Raw genomic sequence first — 21752 nt, 5'->3', positions numbered from 1 at the left:
AATCATCAAATCTTGTAAAATGTAGAATATCTAAAAATCTATCGCGTAATATTGCAGCTGTATAAATTTGACATAATAATAATGTGCTTTGTCTCCATAAATTGTTTTTCTTCTCACAAGATTCTTGAAATCTTTCAATCATGAAAATTATATCAAAAAATGCATTTGTTTTTATTTTATCAATCGCTTTTCACTTTTTTGTTTTACTCGTAATAAAAAAAGTATTAATTCTTTTATTTTATAACATTTATAATTTTATAACAATATCAATAATTTGTCTATATAGATAAATGAAAACTGTCTATAGATAAATGAAAACAATCTTCTGCATCGTCCTCATATTATTTTTGTACACAAATTATGCTGCATGTATGTTTCCTGATATGTTTCTTAAACTTTTGTTATTTTTGAAAGCAGTATATTTTTATTTGCATCCACACACATAATTTTTCAAATTTTCGAAATCAGAATATGATACAAAAAATTTATTTTCCTCTAGTTCTTATATTTCTAGCAATGTATTATGAATTATAAGTTTCATTTGATGATATTTCAATGTTACTATCTTTGTTTGCAGAAACATAGAACTCGTTTCGAAAAAAATTTGTATATTTGTGATTGAAGAAATGATTACATCCTATGTTTGTATTTTGAATGTGAATGATGCTTTGTCAACTTTCTTTATGATATGTTTTTAACTTTTTAAATTCTTGAAAAATCGCGCTTTTGATTATTTATTCATCTTACTTTTATATGTTTTTGTGTGATGTGAGAAAAGGAAAGATCAAAAATCAGGATGTAGTATAGAAATAGGTCCTTCAAATTATTCGTGAAAATTTAATCAAACTATCAAGTTTGATGGTTCACTATATTTCTGTTCAGTCCAAGATTTATGACACAATTTTGGCTATTCTAATTTTAAAATTATTTGCATAGTTAATTAAAATTATTCATTCGGTGTCTCTGATTCTGGTAAAAAAAAAAATAGGTTTCCTCAAAGATAGCGAAATTATTGATCCTGATATACAACGCAAGCTAATCAATATAAGATTCAATGAGAAGTCTATTGTATATATCTATCATTTTGTTTTATTGGCCAATATTTCTTTGATTGTATTTCTATATACAATTTAGAATGATAAAATCATTCTAAAATGATGAAATCAAATAAAATGTGATTGCAATAATATTGCGTTCAAATGATTCATTTCCGATATTCAAAGATTTTTATTATTAGGTATGTGAGAAATTTTCTATTATTATTATTATTTTTTTTAATCATTTATGTATTCATGCTCAAATATTTAATTATCATAATATGTGTTCTTAAAATTTTTTGAAATAATATTTGTTTTAAAATAGACATTTTTCTCATTGAAATTTTTCTGATAAATGTTTTATATTTTAAAAATCATTATTATATATTTTTTCGTGATTATTAATATTTAAAACGATTAATATCAATAATTAATATCATTTTTTCAATATTATTTTTTATTATTGTAACATTTCATAATTTTATTATACATTAGAGTGAATTTCAATTTTTCAAATATATTTTAAAGATTCATATCTATAATAAAAAAAAATTAGTTCAACCTACGTCCGTCTTTTGTTTTTTAAAAAATTTTTATCTCAACGTAACATTTATATGAAGTCATTTAAACCAAAAAACAAGAGAATCTAATAGATAGAAAGAAGAATCAGTTCAAAATTACAAGCGAAACAAAAAAATTTTTGAAAATTAATCTTTCTTTTAATAATAATATAATTATAATATAATATATATTATATTATATTATATTATATTATATTATATTTTATAATTATTATATATTTAAACATATTTTTTAATTTTTTAGAATACTTTTTTTTTAGCGTGGTGTAATATATTATATAAATTATTCATTTTGAAGTGAAGTGAAATGTAATAAATGTATAAAAAATATTTAAAAGTGTATAAACTTTTGTGAACAATAATATATTTATAATAATCTATAATATATAATCTATAATATAATTTAAAATTTATAATTGAAATCATTTATAATTATAAAATTTTGAAGCAGATATATAACAGAATAACTTAATTAATAGTTTTTTTTCTCCATTTACAAACAGTTAATGTAAAAATTTTGTTAATAAAAAATTAAATTTTTAATTATTAATTTTAATTCTTTATTTTTCTATCAAAAATAAATGTAATATCTCGAAGAAAATTAATTATGTTCTAAAATGAGAATTCAATACAAAAGAAATTGAATTATATCAAAAATTATATTATAAACTACGATATTTATTCAACAACAAATTCAAGATTAAACACATATTTTTATATTTCAAATGAATTTTAATGAAAATGAAAAATAAATATAAAATTAATCGATTTTACAAGAAGAATAATAATTGGCTAAATGATACACTGGAAAAAAAAATTTATCAAAAAAATTATAGAACAATCGAATCAAATATCAAAATCATTTAATGAATCAAACAATAGAACAAAGAGAAAAAAAACAGAGTTTCGAAGTATGATAAATATGAATAAAATAATTTTTGTCGTTCAAATGAAATTGCAATCTTCGAGAAAAAGAAGTACTTCGGCAACTTAAAAAAACATATCACTCATTTTTCTAAATAAGTTAAAAAATATGAAACTGTTTATTTAAAACTAAAACAGAAAAATAATGAAAAATTATTACCATTAAAAGTTTTATATCTATCGATGTTTGTTCAAAATAATCTTTTGAAATAATAATATTTAATTGACAGAAATTCTAATAAAAAATCATATCCATCTTACAAATATATTATTAAAAGAGAAAATGAATTGTTATGAAAAAATATTAAAAATATTATAATTACTAAAAATTATTATAATATAAAAATATTACTTGATATTATCACAAGTAATATTAATTTGAAATATATTTATAATATCGCAATGAAATATATTTTTTAATACAAGATTTATTAAATATACCATTATATATTTACTAATTTGCTTAAAACATGTTTTGACAATTTTAAAAGAAGATGATTGTAACTCATTAACTTTAATATCAAAATGGGATACTGATAGATCTCACTAAAGAACTCATTATAAATAAATATTTGAGAATAAATTCAAATCTCAAATATATATTTCAATGTCAATATATATTTAAATTTGTTCCTCTACAATTGAATTGTGTTCAAATTAAGATGATCTTATAGCAATGGCTTCAGTATCACTGATATTGCCATCTTATTATAATTAGATTCTAAAGAAAGATTTTAAAAAAGATATTTGATATAATTAGAAATGAAATCAATTATATGATGCAATAAATTCATTAAGTAGTACTCATGAAAGTACATTGAATGTACATGAGAAAAGAATTTAATTTAAAATAATTAACAATGGTTAGCGTTAAAATATATAATGCCTTTACAAACATTTCATCTATACGAAAATCTTATAACTGGAGCAATACCAAAAGATTTCAATAATTTAACAAAAATAGATATAACAAACATAGAAATAAATTCGATTTGTCCATTTTATACCCAACAAATACAATTATTTGAATATTCTTCTTATTTGAAAATACTTCACTTATCTTATAAAATATATATAATAATTTTATGTATATTTCATATAATATAATTTATATTATATATAATATAAGATTCTTATTAAAAAATGAACTATAAAGAATGATGATAATAATGAACTATAAATGTTGGAAAAAGAAAAAAGAAATTTCTGAAGTCCACAAAAAATTAAAAATTCAAAGAGAATTCAAAAGTAAACTAAATTTATTTATTGATATTAATGGAATATTTTTTGCTAATTCTAATGAAAAAATTAATTTCTAATTTCTGTTGAAACAACAAACCGAGATCTTATATATTGTTTGGAAGTGATTATATAATCATAATAATATATAATCATATATATATAATCATAATAATATATAATAAATAATAAATAAATAATAAATATATATCGAAATAAAAATATAATATCGAATGTTTATAAAATAAAAAAAAATTCGAATATAAAGGTTTGTATAATTTAACAGTGTATATATTTATCAATATATATTTTTCAATATATATTTTATTTTCTTGTAATTTTCTTTCTATTATAAATTATTTATCGAAAAAAACGAGTAAAGTCATATAACAGAATAACCGTTTCCGATTATTATCGACAAAATTAAATATTCAAGAAAATTTTGCAGAGAGACATGTAATTATATGATTAACAAATTATTATTATTAGATTTTTTTTGACTAAATGAGACAGAAGTGAATGAAAAAAACAATTTTTAAAAGAAACTATAGAAAAGTTTCTGTTATCAGAAGTTCTGTTATATTACTTATAAATAGTAATGAAAAGAAGAAATCATTTTATTCGAAATTTTCGAAGATTCTGATTCAAATTAAATATCATTTCAATTTTTTCAAAAATTAAAAGCATTATTTTAATTAAATTTAATAATTTATTGATTTTTATTTAAAAAAATTTTTTAAATATCTAAAAACAAATATTTTGAATATTATTCAAATAAATATTTTAAATAAGATTGCTCAGCCATCATTAATGTTATTAGAAAATCATCTAAAATAAACACGGAATATTTAATATTTTTTATGATTCGTCTTGTTTTTTGCAGATACACTATAATTCCATAATTGCAAATACACCCATTTAAATAACTTATGGATGCTATTATATTTCTTCTGTTTTTCTTACCAAATTTTTATATTTTGCAAGCTAATCTGTAATATCCAGCTGACTCATCAATTATTATAATTGGCATATTACTTATATATATATTACTAATATAAGAAATATAATTATATTGAATAAAATATTTTATAAAATTTAAAAGTTTATTTTACAAAACTTTCGAATTGTTTTTGAAAAAAATGTTTATTTGCAATCTATGGTTTCTTGAGACTTTTATTCTTCGTTATAAGTATATAATGCAAAAAAAAAAACTGATTAAAAATTTCAAAATCATATTTGCAATAAAAAATTTTTATAAATTCCTATTTTTCAAAATAGATTCAAAAATGCACAATCACGCTAGATGGCCATAACACTTATTTTTTATATAACCTATGTATTTTTTAGCGGTAGAAGAAAGAAAATAAAGTTTCCAAATTATCATTTCATTCTTTTTACCTTTTTTCTTCGCATGGATGTATATCACATATAATAATATATATTCATAACATAATAATATATAATTCGAAATTGGAAAATACTTATTAATTGATTAATTTTATATCATACTTACCAATATAAGATATAATTCATTGATAATAGGTAATTTCCATTATGGATGAAGTTCAGATCATAAAAACCTTCGGCATCTTCAATATCGAGTCATTTTTGCAAAATAATGTTACTGATGATTTGATATATCCACCGTTCTACCTAGATTCAGACAAAGACAATACAATCTAAAGTTTCATTTTAGCTTAAGGTATTTTTTTTCTTTTTTTATAGAAGTTTGTTTACTAGAGATATTTTTTTATTAATGATAAATTCTATAGTAAATTTTCCATTATAATCGTCCAATCAATTTATTATAAATTTACAAATAAATTTTCCAATTCAGATATCTAATTTTCAATAAGTTATCTAATTTGTACTATTTTTCTTAAACCTTTATAATTTCAATTTTAATTTTCAATTATAATTCATATATATATATATATATATATATATATATATAACTTTCTAAATTATTCTAAAATTATTCTAATAAATGTTTATTTTTTTTTCAATAATCCTCATTCTCAATTTTTATAAAAAAATAATCAATATCTCCATCAGCAATTATATCATAAAAATAAGGTTTAGCTAATAAAGAAAGTGTATATAATTACAATGTTTTAAAAATCGAAGATTTACAAATCTAGTAGAAATACTTATATATTCGACCAAAATATATATATATATATATTTTAAATTATATTATATATATAATAACCTAGAAAAAAGATAAATATTAGATGTATTCAATAATAATTTTATAAATTACACTTAATTATTTTAGATGTTTGCAGTTATAATAGTAATATTTTTATTAAGAAATGTTAACATTTCTTTTCTTTTCTTTCTTCTTTATAATATGTAACAATTCATTTTTCGATTGATAATTATTTGTTTAAATATTTTATTAAATGTTAAATATTAAATTATTGCAAAAAAATGTTATTCTACAACAGCTTTTTTTCTAATTGTTCTCTTATTCCAATTTATTCCTATTTATATTTTTGATTTATCTATTAATAAAACAACATTATTAAAGCATTGCACATTATTAAAGAATTACACAATATCATAATATACTTTATTATAAAAACAATAGCTTTATCAATATAATAATAATTATTTATTTAAAAATATTTTTGTGAAAAAATATATTTTATACAATATCATTGAAGTAAAGATATTCTCTACTTTATTAAATATATTAAATATATTTTACAAATTGTATGCATTTTTTCAAACTAGATGCATTTAATTGATAAAGGAAAATAATGTTTATTATTATGTTGAAAATTCTCAAAAAAATTAAAAAAATTTAAACAATATTCTATAAAATAGATTATATATATATATATATATATGATAAATACTATTGATGATAAAGGTTTTTTAAAATTTATGAAAAATCCTTATCAAAGGATTAAATTTGTTAAAAAAAATTGAAATATTTGAAAAATATAATTTGATATAATTTCAATACTATGCAAACAAAAAAATAAAAAAAATAAATAAAATCTATTTAACTATGGATGAGTGAATAACAACAATATAAAAGAATTTTTTAGGCATTAAAATATACTTTTTTAAAGACAAAGAATAGTGCTACAAAAAAAATAAATAAATAAAATAAAATCATAACACATTATTTTGCTATTGTAATTAATAGTGTATTGAATAAATTAAAAATAAATTAAAATATTCAAAATTTGATATATCAACATAAATAATAAGATAAATATAATTGCAGGAAAGTACTAAAGGAAAAATAATTCCGAATAATGGATGACTCAAGATTTTTAATAATATTATTACTGATAAAAAATATAAAAATATAAATGATATAAAAAAAATATATATATATATATATATAAGTAAAATATAAGTAATAAATGATAATATGATTACCTATATATACCACTTATATCTAGAAACAATTGCAAGTAATATGCACGCTAAATGCATTAGATTATTAAATATTATAATCAATTTCTTTTTTAATAAATCAAGATCATTAAATTTCATCAATGCTTATTATTTATTAAATATAAGTTTTGTTAAATGTTTTATTAATTTTAATATTAATTTCAATATATTTTAAGATTCTTTAATAAATTTTCTTTCATATTTTACAAATTAATAAAATATTAAATGAAATGGCAAAATGCAAAAATGTTAGATTTTATAATATCACATGAAGTCAATAAGATACTCAATATTTTTAAAAATATTTTTAAATACTAGACACTTTTAAGAACTCAATCACTAGATATTTTTAAGGATTCAATACTAGATACTTTTAAGGACCCAAGTATTATAAGATATAAAATTAAATATTTTTAAGATTCAGCTAGATTTGAAATAGTATAAAATTCATTTCTTTACTAATTTCTTTACTAATTAGTATTATATTTCTTTACTAAAAACCATTTGACTTTATGGCAATTAAATTCTTAGAGCAAAATTATATTACATTGTTAAAAATGATCTATAAATGGTATATTGCCTAAAAAATCAGAAATTTTAATTTTTTGTTCAATATTTGATTACATCAAAAACAAACAAAAATCTCTGAAAATAAATATAAATAAAAAATTTGAAAAAACCAAATATAACATTGCAACATTTATAATATTGAAATGCAAAGTTAAAAAATATTTTTATAATTTATATATTTGTAACAGTTTTATATTTGTGAAAAATTAAAAGATTTAATTAAAATTGAATTAATTGAAAAAATTAAATTAAAAGATTTGATTAAACAATATATCATTATTGATAAATCATATGTCATTAATCCTAATAATAAATTAGAATCAAAAAAAACCTAAAAAAGAACATGATTTCTGATATTATTATAAATAGATCAATAAAAAAAATTAATAAAAAAGATTTAATATCTGATTATTTGTTTTATTATTAATTTTCTAGTTTTATTAAATTTTTCTTATTCTTATAAGAATGAAACATTTAAATGAATATAATAAAATATTTTACAAGGAATTGAAATCATATAAAAAAAAATGTTCTCAGAAATTTAATACGAAAGGGTATTAATTATAAAAGAATATATTATATGATTTTAATAGATAAAATTATATGAAGATGACTTTTGTTTGTTTAAATGAAATCATATAATTTTTAATATTCAATTGATTCAATTTAAACAAATTTCAATGTATTAAGATATATTTATATTTATGCCAAAAAATTATTACTTTAAGAGATATTATTAGTTAAATTTTGTTATAAAATTTAATATAAAATTCATATAAATAAAAAAATTCATATAAAATTTATTGTATGAAAAACAAAGATTATTATTTATATAAAGCATTGTCGTTTATACTTTTCTTATTTTTTTTATATATGTAGTAATATGATATAGATTATATTAAACTTTTTGTGAACATTTAAAGCTGAATGTTGAATTCAGCTTTATATAATAGCTTTATATCTTTTATAATATCTCAACTTTCTTATATCTTTAGTATTTACAAATATTATTTTTAGTTAGTTATTATAAAACAAAATTACAAAACTGTTTTAAAATTTTATTTTGTTTCATTAACTTTAGTTGTTACTTATATTTTCTTTTTATATTTAATGAATTTTTTTAATTCTTTTATGATATAATAGATAGTATTTCAATAAAATATATAAATTTATTTATTAAAAATATCTCTATTTGAGTAAACTCATTTCTTCTAATTAAGTATAACAAGAAAATATGCATGTTTGTTGTTATACTATGATATGATATAATATATAAATTATTCTATTTCCTCTAAAAAATAAAAATCTATATATTTATTTTTTGTTTCATTGTTAGAGATAATGAATTCAATTTTTAATTTTTTATTAATAATATAAGTACTACTTCATTTAATGAAATTGTATTCATTAAACATTTATCTTTTTGGCAAATCTTTGAGACAATCAAAAAATATTATATTTTAGCTTATCATATTATATAATATATCAATAAAAGTATTTAAATAAGCACAGAAATACTGTTTTATTAATTTTAAATATATATAATAATATATGTAAAAATATGTAACAATAAAAATATTTTCTTAATATAAATCTATTATTTAAAACAAGTTTCATATCGTTTCATAGTATTTGTTATGATTTTATAGATGTAGATTTTACAGATATACAAGAATAATATATAAATTTATAAAAGAGAAATGAATAATTTAATATTTATGAGCATTCATTTCTTATTCTATATTTGTATGAAAGTTTATTTTCAAATTTGCAAATATATTTAATAATATAATTAATAGATACTCATATATATTTATATATATATGAAATATTATATATAAAAAAATATATCATTTGGTTTCAATACTATATACAGTAAGAAAAATACATCAAAATTTATATATTTCTAATATAAAATAACAAGCTTCATAGCATGTGTAAGAAAAGATGGTTCATATAAACCAATAGTAATAGTCAACAGCAATTGAATTTCTTATTTTTTTAAAAGAATTTTAAAAAGAATTTTAAAAAATTTAAATTACACTTCTGTATATATAATTATATTGAATTCTAGATTCGTAATTTCAAATATTGTGAAAAATTATCATTATTAATACTTACATATGAAAAATAATTTTTTTGTTTTCTTTGTTCTTAAGAAAATTTTATATTTACAATAGTATTTAATTTTTTTATTATGCAAATTAACATTTTTTTAATTTAAAAATGAAATTATAAAACTTATACACAAATACATAGTATATATTTTAAAAAGAATTAAAATAATCAAAAACAGGAACATACACGTGTAATCAGAGTTGCCAAATATCGAGACAAAATGGCTATTAGTGACGTCAGAGAGTAACAATATAAAAGAATCATAAGAAACAATAGTTTGTTGAGTGAGAAAATAACATGCAATATTATAGTCCCAGTATTTAGCAATTCTGCATGTAAGTCACGCTATATTAGCATTAAATTAATTTCTAGAGTATACTATAAATTTTGAAACTTGAAGATCTTATTAACATAATATAATACAATACAAAATTCAGTTCCTCTATTTCCATTTCTATATCAAGTATAACTACTATTTACTTTCTTCTATTCTTCTATTCTTTTAGTGGAATTTTTCAAATCTTATATTAATTCGATATAGCCAATGAAAAAAGATTGACTTGAAATTATTTTTGAAATCATGTTTTCAATTCTATACATATGCAATTTTTAATATTATATGATTGATAATATTATTGATAATATTATTTGATCAATTCATCCATTATATATTTTGAATGCTCGCGATGTGTTTGTAAATAAATAGCGATAGCATGCTTACATACATATAATCGTGGATATATACATGTAAGAGAAGTTCCAAGTAGTAGTAGTAATTTTTATCTTAAAAGTTAAAGCTGAGCAGCAGTTATACATATGTATTAGAAAAAGTTGTTTAAAATCTTTTTTATTTATTTCTATAATATATTAAAAAATCGATAAAGAGACTCTTTTATATATAATTACTTAATTTTTTTGCAAATATTTCGAAAATTAAAACCAATCATCAGTTACATATATACATGAAAGAGTTGTTTAGAAGCTCATCCTCTATAATGTATAAGTTCTTATATAAACAAGTTTATACGTTATATGATATGTTGTATGAATCGTGTTATAGGAAATCGTACTGTACAAATTTTTTTTCTATAACACAAATAATATAAAGTAATATATTTAGAATTGTTATCGTTAGTCAGTTTTTATTTTTTATGTTTATGTTTCAAATAGGAAAGTTTTTTTAATTTAGCAATATATATAAATAGCAATGAATATTTCGATTTAAAAAAAAAATACAAAAACGAAAATTTATTATACATTTTAGAAATTATTAAAATTGGTGAAAAAGTAATTTTATAGCAATTTTATCTAAATATTTAAAACTACAGCAGTAAATTTCCTTGAATTTGCGATCGTAATTACGCTACATGTTGGTTCAATATGCTTGAATATACGCTATGTTACTAATTCCAACATGTAAGTAATTAATTAATATTAGATATGCCATCATTGGTCATAGCTCATCTTGTCCATCTTTGTTCCCTAAGTCAAAAGATAATAAATCAAAGAAGATTAATAAGCCAATATTTATATGTTCAAAAATAATTAATAATGATTACAATCACATAACAGAAAGATTATTATTATTTCGATGTCCTTCATGATCAATAAAATTTGTAGGCGAATATCAGCAAATGGATATATTAGCTTATTGACTCATATTGAGAAATTAGCAAATAAAGATAAGTATACTTGGTCAAACTGAACTGAAATGACCTGAAATTTTGAGAAGAAGAAGGAGTTGTAAATATAAAATTTTAACTTCCAATTTTTTATTAATTTGCGAGATATTAATAAAAAATTTTTAGTATAATATATTGAATTTTGCTTATATAAGCATCTTCTTAACAATAAATGCATCGCTTATCGATTGTTTCTATAAATAATGCATAGGTGTCTAAAATATATAATGAGTAGATTAATCAAAAAACATATTTCTTCATGAATTATAATGAATTTAAAATATTTCAAATCTAATACCAAACTTGAAAATAAAATATAAAACAACTCTTGAACAATTGAAGTTATAAATATTATTTTTTAGTATCATTGTAATTATAATCCATGAAAAATTTCCAATATAATCTATAAGGAAATAAGTTAACGATTTACTTATTATATTAGTTTTAGACACTCATATATATTTATAAAAATATGAAATAGATAAGCGGTCGCATGCTGAAGCATACATTACCAAGGACATATAGGCAGAATTCAATATATTATGTCAAAAATTTCTTATTAATACCAAAATTAATAAATATCTAAAATTTTATATTTAGGAATCTTTTCTCTTCTTTTAAATTTCATTTAGTTAAAAACATACTGCGTTAAATTCAAATTGATTTACAATTAATTGGTCCAATATGTATTTATTTAGTTAAAGTGATCCACTAAGATCTAAAGAGACTTGTCCTTATCATTTTTATTATCTTTTGTGATGTCATTGCAAATTTATTTGTCTTAAAAAACTAATGTCGATCAATACATTTACACGTATAACTAAAATTTTCTCCCACATATTCCAATGTTATTACATTTGTTTCATGTAATAAATTTATATAAATAATAAATATAAATTTTTTTCATATATTAAATAAATAATATATAAAACAATAATCCATGATTTTTTAATATTAACTCGAGTCACTGAATATATTTATTTACGTTGAAAAAAAAATAGAAAAAAATACAAATGTTATTGTTTGTTTGTCATTTTGTTTGAATAGTTTGAAGTAAAATTAAACATATATCATTCTGCAAAAGTTATCTTTCGTTGCTCACAAGTCACAAGGTTAAAAAAACTATTGCACACAACAACTTCCGTTCTCATTTTATATAAAATTATGTACAAAAATTATGTATTATATTAATTATATAATATTATATAAAATTATGATAAATAAAAATATAAACATGTGACTGTGATAATCGAAGTTTAAACGTTTATCAAATATTTAAATGTTGTACATTATACTAGATATTGTTTTATTGTTTATTTATCATAAAATTATGTTTTAAATACTTTTTGCAAAAGGTACACATCAGGAAAAACTTACATAATAATAGAAGCCAATTTAAAATTGGTTTTATTCATTGAATTGTTTAGAAAAAAAAATAATATTTATTTCTTCATTAACTATTTTTTACTAATAACAAACATATTTTATATATAATATTCACTTTTTTATTTAATAGAAATCGACCATGTTTTATATTTCTATTTCAAATGGGAATGCTAACATAAAATATAACTATTCTTAGACGATAGAAATTACAATAATGAGTACTAATTGTATACTATTATTTTAACTTCAATTATTATAATTATTATTGTTCAAAAATTATTTTAGTTTTTAAATTTCAATTTTATGGATTTAAGTCGCCATATGAAATAATCAGAAACATTTCAATTTATAAGTTAAAAATCTATAAATTTTGAACAAATATATTTTTTTTAATAAATTTTTAATAAAATTAAAAATGTTCTTCATTAGTTATATAATAATTTATTATCAATTATTATTACATCATGGTCTAAATAATTTTCTTTAAATTTTTATATTACTTGAAAATAGCTTAATTATTATTTTTTGCAAAGTGATCAGAGATATATAGAATAGAATGATAGAAAAATAGAATAGAATAAAATGGAATATATTCTAGAATATAATAGAATAATTTTTATTTGATAAAATCTATATAATATGAAGACATTGTTAAAGATTAATTAATTTAAAATAAATATTTCTGTGCTATATTTAATTTATTTTATTCTAAAAAAATTTAATTATCTAAAAAAATAAACAAAAAATATTGCTTCTTTAATTTTATTTTATTAATTTAATTTAATCTAAAGTAATTTAGATTAATTAAATTTTTTATCAGTTTAAAGTTTAAGCGTAAAAAGAAAAAACTTCAAAAAAATAGAATTTGTTATTTGTTATTGTTTTGTTATAAATATTTTTCTTTAAGTCAATTTTATTTATTTAAAAACTTTAAAAAATTAATTTTTAGTTAAGTAAATTTGTTTTTTTTTCACTGTGCTTTTGCACGTTACAATATGTTTATAGATAATTTATAAATAAGTATATTGATATATTGTGACAAAAACATATATATAGACAAAATTTTATTCAATAGAACTAATATTTTTTGCAAATATTTTAAAAATTAAAACTGAACGGCAGTAACATAATTGTTAGAAAATAATTGTTCAGAACAATGTTCTTAATAACACAACCGAAAATATCGAAATTGATGAGAAATTTTTCTATTCCAAATAATTACTCTGACATTTTTCTCATTTGTACAATATATCATATTATATATCATAATATATCATTTTAATGTTTATATTATTAATATTTTATTTAGAATCAATTCATCAAATATACAAATATATTAACAATCTACAGAAAAGGCATAAAGGTTCGAATATATATTAGATATTGTTTATAAAATGGCAGACGAAAGGAATGCAGACGAAGAGTCTGATTGATTGATTCGGAAAATTTATTATATTATTATAAATTTATTAATTTATTATATTATTATAAATTTATTAATTTATTATATTACATTCATAAAAAAAACTACAAATAATAATACAGTAACAATTACAAATAACTATACACATTCGTCGAATGCATCACATTTACAAATAAGATCATGTAACACTATTTATTATTATTACATATTACAATAAATGCAATAATATAATATAATTATATTATATTATATGATCTATAGTACTGCCAAATAAATAATGGAATTAGATGTTCAAAGCACATATATGGTACATTTATGTGGTAAAATTTGTAAAGTATTTGAATCTATAGATACAATATAATTATTTTTAATGTAAAGTTGTCGTAAATTAATTAGTGCATTGAGTTTCATATCTTGTATATTTACAAAATAATTTGACTCTAAATTGAGATATTTTAATTTTGATAAATTATCATGCCAATCTAATGATAATGACTGTAATTTGTTTTTTGATATATCTAAAAATTCTAATTCTGTAAGTTTTAAAAATGCCATTTTGTCGATATTACTTATGCGATTTCCTTGTAAATTTAATATTTTTAGAGAATTCAACCAACTTGTATTTTCTATCTCGCTAATTAAATTGTAAGCCAATGATAATCTTTTCAAATTATTTAAATAAAATAAATTTGGAAATTTTAATAATTCATTTTCACTTAAAATTAAATCTTCTAAAAATGGCATATTTTTGAACATTTGTTCATGTATAGAACCAATCTGATTTTGTGATAAATCTAGCGTTTTTAATGATGGAATATTCATGTTTGAAATATCTATCTCATTCAAAGAATTCGATAGTGAGAGAATTTTTAAATTTGTATGTTCTATATTAAACCATAGATGTTTGAGAGGATTTTTATCCAAATATAAAGATTCTACATTTCTAAAATCGTCTGCAATTAATTCTTCAATCATGTTATTTTCTAAATGAATATTTTTCAAATACGGGAAAAGATGAGTCATATTATTTGCTACGTATATCAAATTAGAATCAGATAAATAAATATTCTTTATCATTGGGAATAATGTGGAACTAAAAATATCGTATTTAATATATCTCCAGGATAATGTTTCCAAATTTGGAAATCTTACTTTCGTTTCATTTTCTTGCGGAATCACGAATATTTCATTCGGTTCTGTTTCAGCTTGATAATCAAGAATTAATATTTTTAAACGATCATGTTCCAATTGAAAATGTTTGAATAAAATTTTATTTTCTGCGAGATTTAAACACTTTAAATTTGGAGTATTATGAAATAAATCACTTGGGATTTCATTTATTTCATTATTCTGTAATGAAATTGCTTCTATTGTTTTACTTTTAATAAATTCTCTTGGTATATACTTTAATTGAAGTCCTTCCAAATTTACAATTTCTTCATAATTACATGTTACAAAATATTCTTTGTCAAGTATCATTTTATCTAAATTTTGACTTATAATATTTGAGTCCCATGAAATTTTTGGATTACCTTTACATTTTGTGATGACAAAAATCAAAATAAGTAAAATATGTTTGTATTGAATCTGAAAAAGCAAAAAATACTTATAATAATAACGTTTACATATTGCATCATATATTTCGTATTATATATCGATATGTTGTTTATAATAAAAAAAAAAAGAAAAAGAGTTCGATGTATGAACGTTTTCATAGATTTTATATATATTATGGAAAGAAATTTTTAATAATTTTTATACTTATAACCATCCATCAACTTAAAATATAAAAATACTTATTATTATTACTTGACATTATTCATTTATCTATGTGTACGTGTACATGTGCATACATACATCATAACTTTGGTTATTATGATTTTAGTCGTCTAAGAATATATATTTTATATTTAATTTTCCTAAGTTCGCTAGACTAAACTTGAGATATTTTAAAGTTATCAAAATCTATGAGGAAGTAACTTTCTGATATCAGTTCACTCGCTATATATTTTAGACGCTAATCATTGTTATTATAGAAACAATAAAAAATTTACGATCGTGCTAATGTATATGCTATTGCAATCGTATATATAATCAAAATATTTCAGTTTTAAAAGAGCAAATTTTGTTAATATGTTTTATGACTAAAAGGAAGAAAAAAAAAGCATAAATATAGGTTACAAATGCTTTAAAAAAGTTAATATAAAACGAAAAATATAAAAATTATCACGAGAGATGAATCGATCGAGGAAGATATTTGCGAAATCGTAATCAGAATTTTATTTATGAAGAACAAAAAATGATAATCATACAATAATCAATTAAAATACAAGAGGCAAGAACTGATGCAAAGAAATTCATGATGCATTTAGTGAACCGAAACAAAATAAGAATCATTAAGAGTAAATAAGAATTGAAGAGTAACAAACTCAATCTCCTAAAAGTACCAAACTTTTTTGAAACGAAGAATCCAATTTTGAAATCAAAACATAAAGAATTCTATTTTAATTTTTATATTAAATAACTTTTTTTATAAAGCGTTTGAAGGCCTATTATATTTCTATATAATATTTTTTTCTTCTTATCATAGAACACATATTGACGAAATTTTGTTTAAAATTGAGAATTTTATAGAAAAAAATTATATTAAGATTTTTTGCAAATATATCGAAAACTAAGATTTTTCAACGATATATACATATATAAAAGTTGTTTAAAATTTCATTCTCTAATAAAAATTTATGAAGATATCGATAAGTTTGTTAATAAAGATATAATTTTAAATCAAAACATTTGTTTCATAAAATATTAAAGTAATATGACAAATCGAAAAAGAATTAAAAAATATTTATTTACACATACCATATTGAATTGCAAATAAATCAATTAATAAATATGCACAGAGAGAATCGAGTGAAGAAAGACTAGTTACAAAAGGATTAAGATGTTTAATTTATACTCGAAATGTGTAACTTCAGCAATTTAATGTATAGTTGTATCTGTTACTTTTTATGAACTTTGCCACCATCATTAACAAATAAATTGTAATATCAGTTTTTTTTCAAAATAAAATAATTTAGATGTATGGTAATATCCTATATTTAGCGAGTGATTAAGTATGCATCAAAACAAACTTACAATCCATCAATACCGTGATAATAAAATTAATCCATATGTATTTCCGCAAAAGAAAGTTTTCGGCAAGAAATCAGTTCAAACTAATAAAAATTCAAAAATATAGAAATAATTAAAAATTATCGTAATAAAAATGAATTTAAGATAAAAGATCAAAATAATATCAACTAATTTTAATACACACGAAAAATAACAAAACTGCTAAAAATTCAGAATGCAAAATTTTATATTTTCTAACTGAAATAGGAAAAATCTTTCTGTGAAATTTTATTAATATACAACTTACATTAATCAGTAGATCTAAAGAAATTAAAAAAAAATTCTTAGATAATCACTATTAATAATATAAGATACAGAATTACGCAAAACTCTTGTTTTTTCTTTATTGATCTCAAACAGAAGTCTAATAGTGAAATTATCTATGACATTGATTAACTTATGAATTCTAAAAAAGAAACTCAAAATTGAATTATCACAAAAAAAAGGAAATAGTTCAATATGACAAATTTATATTCAACATTTAAATGCATGAAACTAGATATTCTTGCGAAATACATTTTTTGTGAAAGACAAATTATAAAGCACGTAAGAAATTTCACAAGAAAATATTTTCTAAGCTCAGGCCTAAAATTATCTATGCTATCCACTTTTAATACTTAAAGTATCTCAATTCTCTTGCGGCAAATTTCCACAGAAAGAGAATATGTGACCTTTCCATTGCTATTGCTAGAACACATGATCAAGCTTTTATCAAAGCCAAGTCTCATCATGTGACATCTCTTGCATGCATTCTTACTTCATAAGATAAAATTTTTAAATATAACAACTGCAGTTTTTCCTATGGTGTTCCATAAGATAAAATCATTGCTTTATATTATGAAAAATAAGCAATTTAAATTCATCATCTAATTTTCTTAAACGAAAATATAGAGAAGAAACATTGTAAGAATATAAAAGGTACAATTTTTGTAGAATAAACGTTCAGATATAATCTAAGAATTTCAGTAAAATTGTTCAAAAACAATTTAAAAAGAAGCTTTCCAATACTATAACGCAAGAACAATTTAAAAACAATTTAATATTTTAAAATATTTTGTCTATTCAATAATTTCATTAAGATATGTAAAACATGCATTGCTTTTTGATTATATTATAATAATTTAAACATATCAGTATTGCATATGAATTGCATATTACAATACTCTGTGACGAAAGAGATAATAGAAAAAATAAAAAATATAATGATATAAGATATATAGATATATGATATAAGAAATAACAATTTTTATTTAACATATGGTTAACTACAAAAAAAAGTTTTCTTGGAATATTGGATGTATAATTTAAAAAATTAACATTAACGTGTCAAAGGAATTCAAAACTTAAATAGAATAAATGAAGTGTTAGAAATATATATACATATATATAAAGTATATGATTATATGAAATATATATAGAGTATATGATTATTGAAGATAAAATTTATATTTTTTTATACTGATTATAGATAATGTAAGATAATTTTGCAGAGCCTTTATTTTTGCAAAATTTTTAGAATAAAAAATAAATAAATAATTGCAAACAATATTTAATGAAATTTAACACATAAGGAACATAAAAAATTTTACTAATGACAGTTGTGAATAATATAATAATGCTGAATCATTGTATAATATCATTCTATCATCTTATATTTACTTATTATATATTATTACAAATCATGTTACGAACAATTACGAATGTTAACAATCATTACAATCAATTAAATTTATGAGTTACAATTGATGATAACAAAAATTGACACAATTAAAATTATATAAAAATATAACTGTTTGTAACAATATGATTAAAAACTATAGAAATCATTGAAAAGAATTAATATTGAATCATATTTTAAATAGGATAAACTGGAATAGTTTCTATGATTCATTATAACAACGAGTTTTATAACATATGATTAACGAATAAAAAATAAAGGAAAAAAATAACGAATTTTATAAAACTTTAAATTAAAGAAATTAAATAAAATTAATCAAGATTTTTAGTATTTAGATAAAAATTAGATAAAAATGTACGAAATGATTACAAAATAATTATTCAAAGATTATAAGATAATTATTTAAAACAATATATCTCACTAATTCTCATAATTTCAATAATTTTAAGACATCAAAAATATGATTTTTATTAATTTTAATTTTTTCTTATACATATATTCTTTATACATATATTTCCTTAGACCAATTCGTAGATCATTTTCAATTTTTTATCTTAATTTATAAAATATTTACAAAAATATATTTGCTAGATTTCATTATATTCAAGGTGAGTGATTCCTAAACAAAATATCATTTACAACATCAATAGAAAAATGTAACTATGCTGAAAAATTTTGTGTAGAAACTATAGAAAATTAGAAAACAAATTTTTTTTTATTTTATTTCATTTAGATTTACATAGAAGAAAATTTACCAACAGATCTCAATTTTCTATTTATATCAATTTTAAAATTAACGAATTTGTTGAATATGAATAGTTAAATGAGCATAATTTGAGTTTTATATATTTTTAATTTTCGAATTTTCTCTCTCGAATTCATCATTTAATCTAATCTAATTTAAATAAAACTCTAAGTTTCCGCATAAAAACATGTATATCATTGGATTCCCTTTCTCATATCGAGTATATAGAGATACTTACAGATCTTTACATATGATTATCTTATACAAAATGAATGAAATTATTTGATATATTATATTATCAATATTATCAATATACATCAATATATTTTTAATATTTATGATATATTTTTATTCATTGAATTAAGTTTAGATTATATGCAAATAGGGATGTGGAGGAAGAAATGGAAACGCTCTCACATTTTTACTTTATAATGATATAGAAAAACTCACATTTCATCAATTTTGATGATTTTTAAATAATTTATACAGGATAAAATAACATATATTACATACATTATATATAACATTATACAGAATATTTTTCTGATACAAAATAGTCATAACTCAACCATAATTTTTCAAGTATTTGCGAAAAATAATTAATAAAAAATAAAAATTATATATAAAAAAATATATAAAAAGATATGACTGTATTTACTTTCATCAAAGAAGCTGTATTACACAAGCGAAATTGCAATACTGCCGCGCATCCAGTTCTCGTTCTTTCACTATCTCACTTTATCTAATTCAAACTTAAAATGCTCGTTAATTAAGTCTTATTAGACATATGTGTATATGAATTTTTTTTATCGTTTTGATGTCTAGAATTAGAATATCACTCTCCAAATATATCTTACATTTTTAACATTCGTATATAATCCTACAAAGTGATTTTTAGAGTGCAAAATTGATCAGTTATAAATGTATTAATTAAATAATATACGAGTATATATTATATTGTCATATAATTAATCGATAGAGAATATTAAAAATTTAGTTGCTACCTAATGGAACGTATTTTTATAGCAGATCTATATTTGCTTTAACTTTTTTAGTATATAGTGTGGATAATGTTAAATATTCTAGATAAGCGTAAAATAATAATGTTTCGCATAGAATTATATATATATATATCTACGCCAATTATATTACAGTATTTTTAATATAAAAACATATGATATAGATACATATAATTTCCATCAATAATAGCTTCAGGAAAAATTAAAAATACATGTCCGCCCTGAAAGTGTAAAATAATTAAAAATAAAATAATTTCGTCGTATCAGATTTATCCAATAATATATATTATATATAATATAATTATATATATATAATATATTATAATTAATAATTCTGTCTTGCCACGTGATTTCCGTGAGATTTAGAATTATTTTGTTGAAAAAAAATTTGTTTTTCTTATGAGCATTTATTACACATTCTATTTATGTTATATTTGTTACGTAACTTATATAGATTAAAATAACAAAGCTAACCATTCTATTCTCGTTAGCTTAATGGCTAGAATAGCCATCTACAAAACAAGAAGACCTGAGTTCGATTCCTGACCTCACAGAAAATCTGATGGAATGAAATTTTTCTTGTACAATAAGTTTTAGTTGGAGGACATCACTTTAGTTCTGAACTTATTCTTTCAAATCACGAAATTTGTTCGAACTAAATAAACATCAGACGATATTATTACAAAATTAAGAGAAGCGGAGTTATATGACAATAGACTTCTCTACAAAACGAGAAGTTTCTCATGCCATAATATTGTA

At 19.5% G+C, this 21752-nt stretch overlaps 1 protein-coding gene across 1 annotated transcript; it reads right to left on the bottom strand.

Moving 5' to 3' along the window:
* Positions 1-14668: 14668 nt before the first annotated feature.
* On the bottom strand, positions 14669-15964 carry LOC105736875 (uncharacterized; the record flags this gene model as incomplete). Its single annotated transcript, XM_031919979.2, has 1 exon — positions 14669-15964. A coding segment is annotated over one exon (1296 nt), but the record flags the coding sequence as incomplete, so codon positions are not given.
* Between the last annotated feature and the right edge of the window lie 5788 nt (positions 15965-21752).

The sequence above is a fragment of the Apis florea genome, unplaced genomic scaffold, assembly GCF_048593485.1.
Source record: "Apis florea isolate Af1SG1 unplaced genomic scaffold, ASM4859348v1 contig_3571_pilon, whole genome shotgun sequence".
In the NCBI taxonomy this organism is placed as follows: Eukaryota; Metazoa; Arthropoda; class Insecta; order Hymenoptera; family Apidae; genus Apis; species Apis florea.
Note: the sequence above shows the minus strand (reverse complement) of the source record. Positions and strands in the feature narration are given on the sequence as shown.